A 19551-nucleotide genomic window follows, 5' to 3' on the forward strand; every position below is an offset into this window, starting at 1 on the left:
TTTGTTTGAATTTAAAATCTTCAGAATTTAATTTCAGAGTGTTGTGTGTTCATTGTCTTTGAAATATTAGAAGTGTCATTTATGGGCTGTTGAGATAGATGGTTCTAGCAGATAAAGTTGCTTGCTACCAATCCAGTGACCCGAGTTTGATCCCTGGGATCCATAAGCTGGAAGGAGAAATGAACTCCTGAAACTTTTCTGTTAATCACTCATGCATGATGTGATAAACTTCTGCATGTGAAAACAAAAATAAAGCATAATTTAATACTGTGTGTGTTGATTAGAAATAGCAGTGGTAAGCTGGGTGTGGTAGTGCAAACAGATAGGTGGATCTCTGAGTTCAAAGACAGCCTAGTCTACACAGTGAGTTCCAAGGTAGCCTGGACTATATATACAATGAGACCTTGTCTCTGAAAGAAATCGGGGGTGGGAAAATGACTCAGTGGTTAAGTGAGCCCCCATCCCCTTGTTCCTGCAGGTGACTTAAGTTCTATTCCTAGCACCCTTATCAGGCTGTTTAATGCTGCCTGTAATTACAGCACAAAGGGGTCTGATGCCTTAGACCTCCGAGAGTACCAGCACTCAGGCCCATATACCCACTTGCAGAGACACAGCCATTTTAAAGTGGTGACTTTTGAGGGTGGAAAAATGTCACTGTCGTTGTTAAAATACTTTTCTGATTCACTGTTTTTCTTCCTTTTGTGCTTTTAGATACTAGACTTGAGCATGTTGTGCTCTATATTATCTATTTGTGTGTGTGTTCTTAATTTATATTTTATGGTGTGTGTGTTCTTTATTTATGTGTATGAATGTTTTGCCTACATGTATGTCTGTGGACCACCTTGCATGCCTGATGCCTGCAGAGGCTAGGAGATGTCAGATCCCCCAAGAACTGTGTTTGTAAGCAACTTTGTGGACATTGGGAATCAAACTCGGGTTCTCTGAAGAGCATCTAATGTACTTAACCTACTAAGCTATCTCTCTAGCTTCCCGTGACTTCAGTTTTTTAATGTAGGTTTTGCATTGCCGGGTAGAAAGAAGCACCTTAAGATTTTTGCTGGGTGTGGTCTTGTCTGCCTAGGTTCCCATTACTTCTCAATATGATATCTTGAGCCCACACTGAGCAGCATAGCCAAACTCTCAAATCAACAACAAAATGAGGTATAGTGGGTGGGTTTCTTTCTTCTTAAATTTGTTTCATTTCACTCTGGTTTAATTATAGTGAGTTTATCTAAACATATATTCTGTAAACTTTCGGGGGTCTAGGATATCATTTCAGGGTATCAGGAGGTCAAAATTACTGTCCTCATAACACTAAAATGTTATTTGTTGTTTCTAATGTGTTGACATTCTCATTGGTAGTATAAAAATAGTAGTAAGTTAATGTTTTTGTCCTGAAGGTTGTAGCACCAAAGTAAAAAAGTGTTGTTTATTGTTGTATACTTGTAGTTAAAAAAGAAAATACTTCAGATCTCACTTTTACTAATTTTTTTAAAGGTTTATTATCTTTTGAAATTATGGGTTTGTGTCTTTATATGTGGATATGTGCACATGAGTCTGGTTTTGTAGGTGTTTGTAAGTCCTCCAGCTTAGGCACTGGGAGCTAAACTTGGAGTCTCAGCAAGAACAGTATATGGTTTTAACTGCTGAGTTACCTCTCCAACTCTCTTTTCACCAATTTTTGAGATCTAAGAAAATTTAGCTGTATATTTTCATGACATGCTGCTTTTTGCTACAGAGTACAACTGGCAAAATAAAAAAGTGTTTATTAAACACGGAGTTTTGAAAACATCTTTAAGAATGATTAAAGTGAGCCTCCCATTTTAATTGACAGTTTTTGTTGTAATGAAAAAGTTAAAATTTAAAGCATAAAGTATAATTTTAAAATTTGAAGTGCAAAGGCTATGGAAAGTCAAGTGTTTAAAATGACTACCTAAAGGGTTGATACAGAGAAGTATCCAGGATTTATGTTCATAAGCTCTGGCCTATCTTATGCACACATTAAATAATGCATTTTATTTCAGTAAATAAAAAGATTGCATTTGAATAATGAGTTCTTAATATCTCCAACTTTTAATTTTCTTTAGTTTAAACAATGGGCTTTGGGTATTTGAATTTATTTAGTGTTGCTATCGTACTTATCATTGGTAATTATATTAAATATGATTTCCCCCCTTTGGATCTTAATTTGTTTTTGTCCTCCTCCCTTTTTTCCTTACTTCTTTTTCTGTATTTGTTTTCCAGGTGGAGTCTTTCATTTTGGACCAGGATGATTTGGAGAATCCAATGCTGGAAACAGCTTCCAAGTTGCTCTTATCAGGCACTGCTGATGGTGCAGACCTCAGGACAGTAGATCCAGAGACACAGGCTAGACTGGAAGCTTTACTAGAAGCTGCAGGTATGTCGTGTGCTCTTGGTGGTCATGTCGTCTTTGTTATCCGTACACTTCTCTTGCTACTATAAATGTATGCTTCTTTATTTGAAAAACACATCAGTTAAGAGTCTCTGAAAAATAGTTTAATTGCAGTGGTGCTGAGTGAATTTATTGCTAATAAATGAATGTTTGATATGTTTAATACCTAATACACATGAAACTAGGTTATATATTAATGGAATATTATAGCCCAAGAGGCTTGCAGTAGCCCAGTCCTTTTCTATCTTAGTAGCAGTAATTTAGTACTCAGTTGCAGTTTGCAGCAACTTTTTGATAGGAATTGATTGCATTGAAACCTCCAGTGTATAATAAAGCTGTCTTTTCAACTTGAATAAGCATCAGTACATGGATAATCTCATGTCACTTTTATTCTTTCCTACTCTTTTGACATCCCCATGTCTTTGAATGTAGATATAGACTTCATCATAGCCTTTCTGATTTCTTCCATATGTATTCAAGGATTCCCTTAAAAATGCAGCCAAAAAGTCAAAGGGAAAAAAATGTAGAAATTTACTTTTAATGACTAAATATCCTGTGTTCAGAATTGATCAGTTCTTTCATAATGTCTAGGTTTTGCAACTATTGAGCCATCCTTCTGGCCCTAGAATATCATTCTCAACAAAGATGTATGAAATGTGTGAGGTTTTTGTTTGTTTGTTTGCTTTGTTTTTAAAGTTTTGCTTTGTTTTTCCTCATTTGCTTCTGAAGGGCAAAATCTCCTGAGCTCTCATGTGAAAATGTCTTGCTGTGTTGATGCTTAATAGTTTATGCATTGAAGTTTAGTTTAAAAATAATTTTCTGCAGATCTTGAAATTACTGACCTGTTGTCTTTTGCCATTGGATGTTCCAGTTGAAGTTTGATACTTCAGCTGTAATTATTTTCCTTTTCTGCACTACTAGATCCTAGTCTTTTCCAGAACTTGGTGGCATTTGAAAATTGGTTTTATTTTTATTTTATTCCCTTGGGTTGTCTTTCCATATTATGAAATTGTTTTTTATTTTCGTGATCCCTGAGTTCTGTTTATAGCCAGTAGAAATGACATAAAAAGTTTAGGTGAAAAGTGTACACATCTCTTTTGCCAACTGATACTTTTCAGTGTGACTTACTTGTTGGTTTCCTATTGCAGTGTAGCAGTTTTTATACAGCAACAAGAAACAACACTCAATTCCTAGTAATTTGTGTATCAGGCACTAGAACATAGTGTGGCTGAATTCTTTTGCCTTAACATCTTGCAGACTGAAATCAGCCTTGTGAAGTTTGTGCCTATCTGCTGTTTGGGAACGTTTACTTCTAAGCTGTTGTACCTCTGACAGCTTCATCTTTTTGTGGGCACTCAGTTGGGGCTCTTCCTCATTTCACATTCCTCGATGCACAGCTCCTTGCCATCTTTAAGCCAGTAAGGGCACATAGAAACCTTTTTATTTCTTCATTTCCTCAATTTTGTTATCTCCAGGCAAAAAGTTCTCACTGCTTTTCATGAAATTCTGATTAGTCAGGGCCCACCAGGATAATCTGTTTGATAGATACTATGTCACTTTATGATGACAGTAAGTTTTATCATGTGTGTAGTCTTAAGAGTTTCATAAAATAGGGTCTGTAGAAATGGAGTCACTTGTTGCTCTAGAAAATTACCAGGGTTTAGTTCCCTGCACCTAAGTGGTGACTCACAACCGCTGTTGACTTCTGACCCATTTTCTGACTTCTTGTAATCATGCATTCGCTCAATACACATGCCTTATAGTCAAACACTTAGACATAAATAAACCAACCAAAGAATAATAGAGGATGATTATTTCAGTAGTTTTCCTACCTGTAATTGCACACAGAACTTTTAATTTCTCTGGGATTACCTAACATATTAGGATTTCTTGACAGACATGTCTACAAGTTTTAGTTTTCTGAATAACAAGCCTGGCTGCCAACACTCTTGTTGCTTGGGAGTTGAAAGGAGGCTAAGGATTGAGTACGCAGCATGGAGGTGCTCACCTTTCCACCATTCATTGCTCCTCCTCTCTGCCTCCCCCATCCTTGTCGCCTAATTGAGGTCCTGTCAAGTTTGATTTTGGAGAATATATGGAGACTTGTATCTAATTGATTAGGTCTGGTTAGTGCCCCATTTTCATCACCAAAACCTTACACTTGTTTCTGAATCTCTAATTCTTTAGTTTATGATCACCTTGCTTCTCTTTGATGGCTGTGTTTCTACTTAGTCTATTCTACTTACTTTCCCTTAGATTTATAGTACCTTAGATTTAAAGATGTATTTTAGTTTTATTAAGGATGGAATTCCCATTGAGTTCTTCTTAGTTTTATTAAGTTCTAAGAGGAAAGGGAGAAAAACTGATTTACCTGTATCTTTAATAAATCTTACCTAGATGTTGTAATGTGTTCTCTATGTTAAGTGCTGTGTTCAACTGATTAAATGTGTGAAGTTGGAAAGAATAATATGGCTACACTATTCTCTTTCTAGGTTTGGTTATTGCTGCTCTACATAAGACCACCACAATCTACGAGTAGTTAATTTTTTTTATTAATATTTTTGTTGCATCCGGGTTATCCACTGAAATTACCTTTGTGGGCATTCATGGTGGTTCAGTCCCAGCAGTCTGTAGCATTCGAGTGGCTGAGGCCACATTGCAAAGTAAAAATCCAGGTCTAAAAACCAAAAGAACAGAACTTTGGATTTATGAGGAGTCCAATTTTGAGTAATGATCATTCCCTGCTACTTTGTTTGGTCTTTCCTGCTTGCTCTTGGAGATTCTGACTAGAATTTGTTATAGAGTTGGTAATAGCTTGAGAAATTGTGGCTAATTCTCATTTGGAAATTCATAAAATTGATTTTAATTGTGCCATAATAGATTTCCAATCACAATTTGACTTTTAACATTGATGATACCAGCATATCTTTGGACTTGAGATACTAAATGTGTGTGTGTGTGTGTGTGTGTTTGCACATGAGTTTAAGTATAGAGGTCAGAAGAGGATATCAGATCCCCGAGAGCTGGAGTTACAGGTGTTTGTGAAGTGTCTGATGTGGGTACAAAATCCTGTCCTCTGGAAAAGCAGCAAGTGCTCTTAGTCACTGAGCCGTCTTTCCATGCTCAGCACCTAGGTTTTTAGTAAGCGTCTCAGGTGATGTAGATTGGTAATTTGAAATAAAATAATAATGACTATTAATGGTAGGCTTGCTTTCTTAAAAATATCTGGAAAAGTAACAATTATATTTAATTCAGGTGTTGACTATTTTTACTTTTGTATTTCTTTCGTTATTATCAATAATTTTGGATGTTTCTGAGTATATGTGGAAAGTTTCTGTAGTAAGTTTTTAAGAGGTAGCTATATGTAGGGGTTTTTTTTTTAATGCAGTCTGTATTATTTCTTCCATTTTCCTGAAGTAAAAATAGGAATTTACCAAAAAAATAGAGTGATATTGCTGGCACTTGGTATCAGTGAGTTAAAAATTCTTTTTCTTTTTCTATTTTGCTGTTTATTGACAATTTTTGGAAGTTTTTCTGCATGTGGTGAAAAAAGTGACTAAATAATTCATGACTGAGTGCTTACAGCTCAACAACCTCTGAACATAGGCTCTTTTCTCCAAGACATGACAGTTGTTTCAAAGACTCCTGTCTATCCCAGCATAGACTAAAGACCCACATTTGACGCTAGTGTGTCAGATCATGTGTCCAGAAACTAAAGCATGGATAAGCTTTTTAGGTTCGAGGAAAGTTGTTTACCAATGATTATAGCCAGATATGTCCATTATAGTATTTGAAGATTATTTTAACGTGCAGGATTTTAGTAACCTGAGTATTGCTTTGTTTTCCTTTTGTGTATTTCCACATTGGTGTAAAATAATAAAATAGGAATAGGCAAGTTATCCACGGCTGACGGTAAAGCCTTTGCAGACCCTGAAGTCCTCCGGAGGCTGACGTCGTCTGTCAGCTGTGCGTTGGATGAAGCTGCTGCTGCACTTACGCGAATGAGAGCTGAAAGCACAGCAAATGCAGGGCAGTCGGACAAGTGAGTGCTTTTGTGTTGTGATCAGTTTAAAAATGATTTTTCTAAGAAGGAAAGTATTTAATATTTATCCAGCATTTTTTGTGCCTGATGCTATAGCCACAGTACCTTTCTCACATAATAAAAGGACCTTTTAAGTTGTAATTTTCTTAGTGCCAGTTATATAAGCAAACTGGAAGATGAGTAGCTTAATCAAACTCAAGGTGAAGTGAACACCACTGTCTTCTGACCAATACTGACAGCCGTTGGGTACAGGAGTGGTAGCTCTTTGTCCAGACAGCTCGCTGCTCTTCTCCAAGGCACCATAATGGGTGCTGACACCTCCACACAAGTAACGTGTAGACACACAAACATACACATAAGTATTAAAAATCTTAAAACTTAGAAAAAAACTTTGTTGCTTTTCTTCCGTATTTATAGAAGTAAATGCTATTCTTTCAATTGTATTTTTTTTAGTTCATGAGTTTAGAAGGTGAGGTTTTTGTTTTCTGAAGTTTTAAAATATAACTCTTGTTTCCAATGAATGTTAGGCCAAGAGACTTTATTTTTGTGTCTTACAGTTTCTTGTATGCCTGGTTTTAGTATTAGTAAGGATTCAACATATTATAGGTAATATTTTAATGCTGTCTAGTGCTGTGTAATTAACATCATATTTCATACATAAAGCCTGCAGTTGGGAACAGAGCATCTGAAGAAGTATCATTACTATGTTACAGTTTTCAGATCCTATCGACTTCTTTTTCTCCCTCTAACTGAACACAGTGCTATGTGGGGAGGTGGTCCAGTGGGTAAGGGAGAGGTGTGAGCATGAGACAGGAAGTGGAGATGAGAATTCTCAGAAGGTCAGGGGCCCTCTCCTGACTTTTATCTGTGAACAACACTTTGTCTCAACAAGTAGAAGAAGAGGATTGACACCCGAGACGAGTGGATGAGTGAATATTTTCCCAGGTACTCAGTTATTAACATTACATGCTCCCATCTTGTGTCTGATATTCTTTTACTTGGTGGAAGAACTCAGTAGGCTTTCATAATTAGTAGACATCTTACCCATTTTATATTTTATTAATGTCATAAAATTTCTAGCAGTTGGACAAAAACTTAATCTATTGTTTTTGTTTAAATTTTTATGCTATATGGTTTCACTGTTTACCGTGAATTAGACTGTACATCACTGAAAACATTTTAGGATACTGATTAATTTTAATTTAGAATGACAAAAAAAAACTTATATCATGCAGATTTTTTATATCATCCCCTGAGATGACGCTGTTCTTCTTGTCATAGCCGCAGTTTGGCAGAGGCCTGTTCAGAAGGAGATGTGAATGCTGTGCGGAAATTACTCATTGAAGGTCGAAGTGTAAATGAACACACCGAGGAAGGGGAGAGCCTCCTTTGTTTAGCTTGTTCTGCTGGATACTATGAGCTTGCACAGGTCTGTATTAGGAAAATAAGCCTTTAAAAGAGGTCTGTCATTTATTAGGAGAAGAGTAAACCGTTTTTCTTGTTAAGCTAATGACAGCACAGTCTTGTTGCATACAGCTTGTAGTTTTGATTCTTAGGAATCTTATGAGTAGGCAAGCATTGTAGAAATATTAAACTTTCAGGGTACCTTCTTAATATTCTATAAACTTTTCTTTCTCAAGGTTTTGTTGGCAATGCATGCAAATGTGGAAGACAGGGGAATCAAAGGTGACATCACACCTTTAATGGCTGCTGCTAATGGAGGACATGTCAAAATCGTGAAGTTGCTGCTAGCTCATAAAGCTGATGTCAATGCACAGTCTTCAACAGGTCACGCATACTTCTTTTTCAGTTTCATTAGCTAGTAGCATTCCTTTTAATAATTGTTTCTTATGAAAGTATTTTTAAGTGTAGTTGATTGTTTTTATTCTTGACTTTTTGTTCTTTGCAGGCCTGCCACCCAGCTTCCAAAAAACACATACAGAGGCTTATTATTTCTTATGAATGCTCAGCCTTGGCTTGGCTTGTTTCTAACCAGATTTTATTAAGTTATATCATCTGCTTTTGCCTCTGGCCTTTTATCTTTCTCTGTTTCTGTATACCTTTCTTTACTACTTACAACGTGGCTGGTGTGTAGCTGTAGGTTCCCCCGCCCCCCTTTCTGGCTCCTCCGTCTCCTTTCCCAGATACCTCCTATTTATTCTTTCTGCCTGCCATCTCTGCCTGTCCTTTCTCTGCTCAGCTATTGGCCAAGCAGCTCTTGATTAGACCAATCATGTGTTTTAGATAAGCAAAGTAACACAGCTCTACAGAATTAAACAAATGCAACATAAGAGAATGCAACACGTCTTTTCATCGTTAAAATAAATGTTCCACAGCATAAACAAATGTTGCACATCTTAAATTAATATTCCACAACACTTAAATGCTACATTTTTGCCTAAGTCTCTTTGAGGTTTAAAATAATATTGAAAGAAATGTGTCCTGTTGGGTTTATTAGACACTCTTATCTTCTTTTAAAGTATATTAAGCACTTGGTTCAAAAGACTGCTCTGTAGATGTGGAGAAGTATGGCCTATCCTTCTCAAACCCTGGCTTCCTTTTTACTATTAATGCAAGATGTGGGGATAATAGGATTGGCAGCAAGGATTAGACCATGACCCTCTAGTTTGCTAAATTGCTGCTCAGGAAAAAGAATTATGAAAACATGTGCAGTGGGCAATTACTTTAGCCTAAACTAATTTATTTTTCTAAGGTAGGGTCAAAACTGGGTCTAGCATTGTATGAAATTTTGTGAGTTTTCTTCAGATTAAAATCAAATTTAGTTATGTTTTTAAAAGAAGTTTATAATTTTATTTTCACTTATCAAGTTGGGCTTTCTTTTTTTCTTTTCTTTTTTTTTTGATGGGAAGTTATTAATCACTGAGAAGGGGTCCTTGTGCCTGTCGTCTTGGTTCATACCTGCAGTTCTTGCATGGGGGAGGCTGAGTCAGTCTTGCTATATATTGAGCTCATTTAGAACTACATAGTATGTTCCAAAACCAAAACAGTGAATCTTTTAAAAAGTATTCGACATTGGTCATTTAGTATGTGGGTTATATATGATAGGTTTGGGGCATGATGTTTGTTGACATTTATTACAAATAATGCCTTATGAAACATTTTTTATATTAAAGTTAACTTTTGTCCCATTTGGGAAAGAAAATTTTTCAGGAAAAAATTGCACAGCTCATTTACAGTTCTCCAAAGGTTGTTTTGTTGTTGTTTTTTTTTTTTTTTTTTTTTTTTTTGTATAAATACTTTACTTCCATGACCCCCTTTTCCCTTCCAAACCCCCTGATGTCCCTCCATTTTATGTTGGCCCGCCCACCCTTATTACTCCTTCTCAAATTGACAGCCTCTTTTACTATTTGTTGTTACAAATAAGCGCATGAATATATAAATATGGCCCACAGAGTTCTTTTAGTGTGGGTTGTGTGCATGTGATTTTAGGGCTGATCAGTTGTTAGATAATTAATTAAGGGACTCATCTCTGGGAAGTGCTGAATCTTTACATATTAGCAGTCAGTAGTTGCCTGTAATTCTTTGTCTAGGGCTGGGACTCCAGGAAATTTCTTCTTTTTGATACATCCTTGGTGTAACTTCCCTGCCAAATCTTAATTCTCCAGTCTTGATAAGTATTTCTTGTTTTTCTGACATGTAATCTGTTTTGTTGTTTGTCGGTACAAGGGATTGACCCCAGAATCTTTAACATGCTAGGCAAGCATCTCCCAAATGAGCTAAGTTCCTAGACCTTTTACTTTGTATTTGAAGTCAGGCTCTTATGAAGCTGTCTAGATTCTCCTTAGATTCAGTCTGTAGCACAGGCTAGTCTTGAATTTCTCATCCTTTTGCTTTAGCAATAGTTGAAATTAATAGCCCATACCACTAGGCATAGTACAATACTGTTTTTAAGTAGAACGGGAGGACAGGAAGTTTTATTTCAGAAAAAGAAAGTACATTTAAATAATGCAATTATATGTGTCTAAGTATTTATTATGGATGCAGTTTTCCATTTCAGCCTATTTTATTTCTAGACCTTTTACATTTATTTTCATTCATGTGTGTGCATGCACATATGTGCCATGGTGCACGTGGGGAAATCAAAGGACATCTCGCTGGAGACAGTTCTCTCCTCCATCTCTAGGTCCTGGGGATCAGACTCAGGTTGTCTGGCTTGGTGGTATGTCCACGTATGCATCTCACTGGGCTGAGGTGCACATGCATTTGTGTTTGTTTGTATGTGAGTGATGCTAATGTCGTCATTGTTTTCTTACCTAAACAGGCAACACAGCCCTTACTTACGCTTGTGCCGGAGGCTATGTAGATGTTGTAAAGGTGCTCTTGGAATCCGGTGCTAGTATTGAGGACCATAATGAAAATGGTCATACTCCTCTTATGGAAGCTGGAAGTGCTGGACATGTGGAAGTAGCCAGATTGCTGCTAGAAAATGGAGCTGGCATCAATACGCATTCCAATGAATTTAAAGAGAGTGCCCTTACATTAGCTTGTTATAAAGGTATAGTATAAATCTTTTTAAATAAAATGATGAAATTGAGATAATTTTTTTTATGTTATAAACTTGTTCAATGTTTTATTTTAGCTATGGTGGAAAGGAGAACAAGGTCAAAGATGGATTATTTTATCCCAAAACAGTTCAGGCACATAAGCTTAGTGCAGAGCACAATGTTGAGTAACAATACATTAGAAGTTTGAAACTTTTTTTAGTTGATATTTACTGAGCTCTACATTTTTCTCTGCTCCCCTCCCTGCCTATCTTCTCCCCCCATTATTTCCCCCCCCCCCCCCCAGGTCCCCATGCTCCCAGTTAACTCAGGAGATCTTGTCTTTTTCTACTTTCTACTTCCCATGTAGATTAGATCTATGTAAGTCTCTCTTACTGTCCTCATTGTTGTCTAAGTTCTCTGGGTTGTGGTTTGTAGGCTGGCTTTCTTTGCTTTATGTTTACAAACCACCTATGAGTGAGTATACGTGATAATTGTCTTTCTGTGTCTGGGCTACCTCAAATTAGTGTTTTCTAGCTCCTTCCATTTTCCTGCAAAATTCAAGCTGTCATTTTTTTCTGCCATGTAGTACTCCATTATGTAAATGTACCACATTTTTCTTATCCATTCTTCGATCGAGGGTCATTTAGGTTGTTTCCAGGTTCTGGCTATGAAGAACAACACTGCTATGAACATTTAGATTAGTTTTAAGTTAACAATAAAACATAATAGTATATAGTGTTGTTAACTGTAAGTATTTTTATTTAATAAGCCACGTGTGGTGGCACACGCCTTTAATCTCAGCACTCGGGAGGCAAAGGTATATGGATCTTTTTGAGTTTGAGGCCAGCCTGGTCTACAAAGTGAGTTCCAAGACAGCCAGAGCTGTTAAACAGAGAAATTCTGCTCAAAAAAATAAAACCACAACAAAACAAAAAAACTTAATACTGTATCATCTCAACAATGTAAATGTTGCCAATGAAATTGACAGTTTTATCAGAGGAAGCTGATAGTTTTAATATGATTACACTTCATGATGGTTTTGCATATTGGAAATTGTTTAACTTGTGCAAGAAGATACTTGATAATTAAATGTCTACCATTTAAATGTTACTAATATGATTATCAATTTTTTGTTTCTTGAGATCGGGTTTCTCTATGTATCATCCCTGGTTATCCTTAAGCTCATTTCGTAGACTAGGGTGGTCTCGAACTCAGAAATATCTGCTTCCTGAGTGCTGGTATTAAAGCCATTCACCACCATGCCCAGCTCAGAATATGAATTCTTAGGTTGGCCATATTTGCCTACCTACATATAGTCGATATTAAAGATTTGTAGGAACTTAAAACTGCGTACACTTGTAAATGAGCGCCTGCTAAAGTCCCCACCCCCGTCCTTTCCTTGCCACTGCTTTGTCCACTGTGTGAGTGGCCGAGAGATTGTATTGGCTTCTGACCTGATTTCCTTTAAAGTATGAGACAGCGCTAATACTTAGATGTATAAATGGCTAAAATTTACGTTGTTCAATTTTGATTGTCTGATGTTAGCAGATTTTCACGTAGAGAGCGCAGTTGAAATTAGTTATTTTCCTACTCCTGTTTGGTAATTAGGCACATAGGCTGGTCTTCATTAAGGACTAGAGGATTTAAGCTTTGGGAAGTTTTTATTGGATGGCCTCACACACTTTTTACAAACATCTTTGAACCCAAAATTGGTTCCATTGCATTACTTTTCCCAGCTTGCCAGAGATCCTGTGATGAGACTGCACATGACAACGCCATCTGTCTCCCTTTGTGGGTAGCCTCTTCTGCTTCCTACAAATTTCGCTAAGGTTGGGCTTGTAAGCGTTAATTAGGAGCTAGTTAGAAAATTATGTTAGTGGAATACATCTTAAATACTTAGAGGGACCTGTGAACTCTGTTTTTTGTGGGTTTCCCTGGGAGTTCGTTTGACAGCACTGTGGAAAGAGTCTAGAAGTCAGGGAGACTGGAGCATTGATGTAGTTACTTGTAATGGAAACAACAGGGAAAAGGGAGATGGAGACGGATAGTCAGCTAGCCAAGGGTAGATGCTGTGCTCACTAAATCCTGTTTTACCTCTTCAGCTAGGACTATACTATATTTTTCCTTCTGGTCTAATTCTAGTTGATTAGAAATTGATTATAATTATTTTATATTGCTATCTTATGGTATCCAAAGTCCTACTTAAGTTTTTAGTCACTTCTTGAATTGAAACATAAGACTCATTTGAAAGTGTGTGTTTCTATCATGTTTTATCTCCAAGTAAAGGATGCATATAAATTAAATGATATTTTAAGAATATTTTCATGTTTGTGGATTTACAATTCCTCCTGAAAAGTTTGTGTGTTGATTATTGTCATTTTAAGCATTTGAACTTATAGATTAATAACATGAATGATTTTCATCCCAGGCTACTATTTCTTGAAAAATAAATGGGGGTGTCGGGAGAGCAATGAGGTGGCTGCTTTGCAGAGGAACTGAGTTAAGTTTGCAAACTCCAGCTCCAGGGTTATCTGATAGCCTTTCGGGTCTCCATGGGTACTGCCTGCTCTCACATGGAAAGACACATAATTAAAAATAGCAAAAATCTAAAAAAACAAGTATAGTGTGCTGAATGAGGTTCATAAAGAATTACACAATAACTACTTGTTTACTTGCACCTGTTATTTTTAACAAAATCTCAGTTGTTCCATTTTACCAATAAAGCTTCATTCTTTATTGTAGCCAGGTGTTGGGGTAAAAGCCTGCTAGCTCAGAGAGTCAGAGGAAGCATCCAGCTGATTTTCTCTTACCCTGGTGTTCCAGAAGCCTCTCCCTTTTCTACAGTGTCAAAACTGATCTCTTCCAACTCAGTGTCCGTCCCTCCCTTCTGTTTCCTGTGTGTCTATCTGTCTTTCTGACTTACTTTTTCTATGTTTTTTTAAAATAATCTGTGTTCACTTCCTGTCAACTGGTTGCTTGTTCTAACTCTTTTGACTTATGGTTGATTATTTAATTAATCCTGTTTACAATATTGAAGTAGAAAGCTCTTAGATTAAAGGTATGTGCTAGAGATGAACCATACGAGTAGAAACAGGTTTTTCCAATAAATAATGGAGTTGTGGGGTTCACATTGATCAAATATTCTGCAACATGCACCAAAAATTATATATCATTTTGATTTTAAAAGTAGTTTTTAAAAATAAGTATAAATAATCCAATGTACGTTTGATTTAGGACATCTAGAGATGGTGCGATTTCTTTTGGAAGCAGGCGCTGATCAAGAGCATAAAACAGATGAAATGCACACTGCTCTAATGGAGGCTTGCATGGTAAGATCGTTGACTGCATACACAAAGTCTATTTTCATACTAGGTGGAAGAGGGAGAGCTACTTTATAATAGTGAATCTTTCCTCTGATGTAAAAACTTTATCTTTATTGTGGGACAGGAACTCAGCTGAACTATTATTTCAGCTGCACTTGGTGATCACATGTAATCCCAACATTTAGGAGGTTGAAATGGGAAGATTGCTGTTAGTTTGAGGCAAGATTATATTGTGATTACTGGCTCAACCATGTCTACATAGCAAGACCTTGTCAAGATATAAGTAGCTGCCAGACAAGATGATGCATGCCTTTAATATCAGCACTAGGGAGGCAGAGACTGGATTTCCGTGAGTTTGAGAATGGCCAGGCTCTGTAGAGACTCTGTCTCCAAAAAATCAGTCTGTCTGTCTGTCTCTCTCTCTCTGTCTCTCTCTCTGTGTCTCTCTCTCTCTCTCTCTGACACACACACACACACACACAGAGCAGGTAAGAGCTCTTGCTATGCTTGGTCCCATGTGGATAATTGCATGCACATGGTACACTTAAAACAGAAAAAGCACTCATATGTACACATAACACACAAACATCTTTGAAAGCAAAATATAAAAAAATTGTATTTTAGTGTTTACTTTTGAAAATAAATTATATTAATACCCTTGAACTTTTTGTATTTTAACTTATAATCTACTTAAAGGGGGATATCTGGGAAAAAGCTGTGGGAGATATATGAGAAATGGTATATGATCATCATTTAGTACTTAAATTGTACATTGCTTTCTGTATTGTCAGCCCTGTGTTTTAGTAAAATTTCTCTTGTGAGCATGTGTAAATTTCTTTGGAAATTTTCAGTTCCTTGTCTATAAAATTAGAGGATTAAATGAAATCCTAGAACACCAATAACATTGACAATTTCAGCAATCTCTGATAATGGACATTCATTCATTGTTGTTATCTTGTCCAATGAAAACACCCTGTATATAGACAGATAAATTAAGGACGAATATACAATAGATCTAATTCATATGCATTAGCAATGTTACAAATTCAAATTGCTGGGCATGGAGATATAAGCCTGTAATGCCAGTACTCAATCTCAATAAATAAAAGATAGATCATGATACTTGGTTTCAATAAATAATAAGTAGATGGGTGGATGAATAGTTGGATGGATGGACAGATAGGCAGAGAGATAATAGATGTAAATAAAAGGTGTATGATTAGAGGCCTAGCTAAAAACCTGTAGCTCTTAATTGGACTTTTGGTTTGGCTTAATGGGAAAGCATTTCAAAACTGCAAAAATAGCAATGCAACCATGAAAATAGGATATTCAGAGAAAGGTGCAATATGTGTGAGGAAGTATATGAAAGGATAAAAGAAACTGTTCGTTGAAAGAAAAACAGCATGGAGTTTCTTCAGTAGTTGCCAGAAATAAGATAAACTCCCTTGTTCTACTGGGGCTTACGTGACCATAAAGAAAGCATTTTCTTCTTCTTTTGTTCCTTTCACACATGATTCTTTTTCTCCAGTGTGTCCAAACTTTTCCTGCTAAATCAAGTTTGCTCACTTTTAAGATCTTACGAAAATTTTTCTCTCTATCTAAGCTTTGCCACTTGCCATTTAAATGTCCTCATTGTTCTGGTGATTCTCTGTGCCTTAGGTTTGTCCCTGTTCATTTCCTTCCATTTCTCTTTTGGTGGCCGATAAGCTTTTGATTAGAGACACCAATTTTCTCTATTTGCTTTAAATCTTCAAGCTTCTGTAGGACGAAGAGTACAGGTATCACATAGCATGTGTTTACCAGACTCACCTGTAGATTAGTCTTTTGAATAAAGGTCAGCAGATGTCATCAAATGGTAATTAGGAAGTCTTTTTTATTTTTTTATTTATTTCAAGTTTCTTAAGGTGCTGATTTAATTTTTTTCATTGCTTGTGAATAGGATGGCCATGTTGAAGTAGCTAGGTTGCTTCTGGACAGTGGTGCTCAAGTGAACATGCCGGCTGATTCATTTGAGTCACCATTGACTTTAGCTGCCTGTGGGGGACATGTGGAACTTGCAGCCTTACTTATTGAAAGAGGAGCTAGCCTGGAAGAAGTCAATGATGAAGGCTATACACCTTTGATGGAAGCAGCCCGTGAGGGACATGAAGAAATGGTGGCGTTACTTCTAGGCCAAGGTAAGTACTTGTAAGAAATACCAAACCAGAAATCAGTAGGACACAAATCTTAATGTTAAGACTGAATATCAGCACATCGCTTCTAAGTATATTTACAGTGAGCTGTTGCTCCCAGATTTCTATGTTGTCTACTTTAAAATAGCTAAGTAAAATTTTCTTCAATGTAGAATTTTGAAAGTCATGTGCTGTGAGAAAATAAAACAGCAAGAAAACAGAAAAAATCAAGGTTCATGTTGACATTTGTCTTAAGGGTATATGAGTACCATGATTCTCCAAACCTAATATAGGAGGGAATTCTGTGGAGTATGAACCACTTACTGTAATAGAACAACACCGGAAGCACTGCTGTGAAATGTTTGATCAAAGTATGCAGCAGGCCAAGTGGGGACTCCACGTCCTTAGGAGGCTGAGGTCAGCCAGTGCTACATATGGATGCTCTGTCTGAGGAAAAACAACAAAACACTTGAAACTAACAAATCTAGGTGCGTGTACATCAGAAACTGTGGAGCTTGGCCTATAAGGAATCTCTGGAAAAGTGAAATGATGTAAGAGGTTATATATCTTACACTTAGATAATAATTCCCCATTGTGATTTTGTTTTTCATTCAATAGTATTTTGTTTTTAACCTTGTGAAATCTGGTCCATTTAGCGCAAGTGGCACATTTATTTGTGTTTAAGTAGAGGATCTATTGCCTGGAACTTTAAAAGTACAGGTTTTGAAGTATACTTTTTTGTTTGTTTTGATTTTTGAGTCAGACTCTCTCTGTGTGTAATCCTGTAGCTAGCTTTGTAGACCAGGCTGGCCTTAAACTCATAGAGATCTACTTGCCTCTGCTTCTCAAGTGCTGGGATTAAAGGTGTGCACCACCACAACCTTGCAGACTTTAAAATGTGAATCATTTACATTGCATGACAATTTTGTCTCTAATGGGAAGGAGGGCGGGAGGGGAGCTGTTACAATGGCGCTTGTTCATTCAGCCGTGTGATGGCCATGGGATTGATGGTGATGCTGCTAGGGCAAGCTAATTACGTGAGTTAAAATCAGCTTGTTATCCGGGTGGTGGTGGCGCACGCCTTTAATCCCCGCACTGGGAATGCAGAGGCAGGTGGATCTCTTTGAGTTCAAGGCCAGCCTGGTCTACAGAACAAGTGCCAGGACGTGTTCCAAAGCTACAGAGAAACCCTGTCTTGGAAGCCCCCCCCCCCCCCCATGAAAAAGAAAAAGAAAAAAGACTTATTCTGCTGTATGTGAAATGGCGCTGAAAATAAAATAAAGCATAAAGTCTTAGTAATATACTCTTCAGTGTCTATTTATTCAGACTTCCCAGGATTTGGGCTTACTCTCCACCCAACACCACACAGTTGCCATGGGTTCATTCACTAGCATTGCTCCTCCCCTAAATTCAAATTACTTAAATAAATGTACCTTAACAGTTGTACTTTGTACTTTTAATATTGCCTGGGAAATAATAAAAGCTTATTAAATGTTAGCTAATGCCATTAGTACATTTATCCTCCATTTGTAGGAGAGAATTAGGTAATTTTATGACACTCTAATCATAACTGATACCTTCTTTTTAAACAAATATTCCAACTATGTATAGAAGATATTGACTTATAAATGTGGGGTTTTTTTCCCATTTAGTTTTGACTGCCAAGAATGGGGAAGAGATACTTCTATTTACTTTAGACATGGTTCATTAGGAAACAGTTGTGTTTTGTTTGTATCTGAGTAAATTCTTGAGCTTTCTTTTAAGTAAAATCTTTTTTTAGGAGCAAATATCAATGCACAGACAGAAGAAACTCAAGAAACTGCCTTGACCCTGGCGTGCTGTGGAGGCTTTCTGGAAGTGGCAGACTTTCTCATTAAGGCTGGAGCTGATATAGAGCTTGGGTGTTCTACCCCTCTAATGGAAGCTGCTCAAGAGGGCCATCTGGAGTTAGTTAAATACTTACTAGCTGCAGGTATGCATTTTTGCATTTGGGAATATACTACATGGTGTAAATAAAGATCACAGTACAAATATTTTTTATGTTATGGTATACAGAATTTGTGTTGAAAAGTTAGGATGTATGTTGTGCATATTCTGAATATTTTACCTGTCAGTATGTGCAGTTTTAACTTCAAATACTTTTATTCCAAATTTTTCTTTTTAAAAAAATTACTTACTTGTGTGTGAATGCATGTAGACATGCCACAGTGCCATATGTTGAGGGGAAGAGGACAACTTGTGGGAGTCAGCTCTCTTTCTACCCTGTGGTCCTTGGGACTGAGCTCAGGTGGTCAGTCTTGATGGCAGTTGCTTTTACCTCCTGAGCCGTTTCTTGAAAACTTTCCCATCTTTTAAAGATGTTGTCAATATGCTCATTATAATAATGTATATGTATATTTTGTCTGATTTAGGAGTTGTGAGCTATCTTGAAGAAGCAGATCTATGTTCATTTTTTAAAGTGGTTTTAAAAATGATTATCATCATCTATAACTTTGACAGGAGCCAATGTTCATGCCACAACAGCAACAGGAGATACAGCTTTAACATACGCCTGTGAAAATGGCCATACAGATGTAGCGGACGTCTTACTACAGGCAGGTGCAGATCTGGTAAGCTGTATCACTTAAATCTTTATTGATAACAATAAATAAATTAGGCATTGTAGCACATGCCTATGCTTCTAGGAGCCTGAAGCAGGAAGATGCCCAAGAGTTTAAGGCCTCCTTAGGCTACTTGAGTTCAGAGTCCTAAGGCCTTCCTGGAGATCATGGTGAAATCATGCCTCTGCAAACGAAGCCAAGAAATTAATTCAAAGGCATATCTTCTCACTTTTGTTTTTTTATTTTTCCTCACTTTTATTTAAAGTCACAGTTTTTATTTTTATTTTTTTAAATTAGTTAGTTTTTGTTCTTATTTTTGTAATATTATTCAGTTCACGTATCTTGTGCTCTTATAAAGAAATGTTTTCTTTCCAGGCACTCAGGAGACAGAGGCAGCCTAGTCTACAAGAGCTAGCTCCAGGATAGGCTCCAATGCTACAGAGAAACCCTGTCTCGAAAAACCAAAAAAAAAGTTTTCTACTGGAGATAGTACTCAA

General features: G+C 36.9%; 1 protein-coding gene across 6 annotated transcripts in view; it reads left to right on the plus strand.

Moving 5' to 3' along the window:
• Ankrd17 (ankyrin repeat domain 17) overlaps positions 1 to 19551 on the plus strand; it is a 142512-nt gene that overhangs the window by 54184 nt on the left and 68777 nt on the right. For all 6 annotated transcript variants that reach the window (XM_038319072.1, XM_038319080.1, XM_038319102.1 and 3 more), the window contains exons 2-10: positions 2245 to 2398; positions 6299 to 6455; positions 7737 to 7884; positions 8096 to 8243; positions 10738 to 10971; positions 14195 to 14289; positions 16223 to 16460; positions 18235 to 18426; positions 18954 to 19063. In XM_038319072.1, the coding sequence (XP_038175000.1) occupies positions 2245 to 2398; positions 6299 to 6455; positions 7737 to 7884; positions 8096 to 8243; positions 10738 to 10971; positions 14195 to 14289; positions 16223 to 16460; positions 18235 to 18426; positions 18954 to 19063 (1476 nt within the window). The remainder of the gene's footprint in view (positions 1 to 2244; positions 2399 to 6298; positions 6456 to 7736; positions 7885 to 8095; positions 8244 to 10737; positions 10972 to 14194; positions 14290 to 16222; positions 16461 to 18234; positions 18427 to 18953; positions 19064 to 19551) is intronic.

Source organism: Arvicola amphibius, chromosome 1 (assembly GCF_903992535.2).
Source record: "Arvicola amphibius chromosome 1, mArvAmp1.2, whole genome shotgun sequence".
NCBI lineage: Eukaryota > Metazoa > Chordata > Mammalia > Rodentia > Cricetidae > Arvicola > Arvicola amphibius.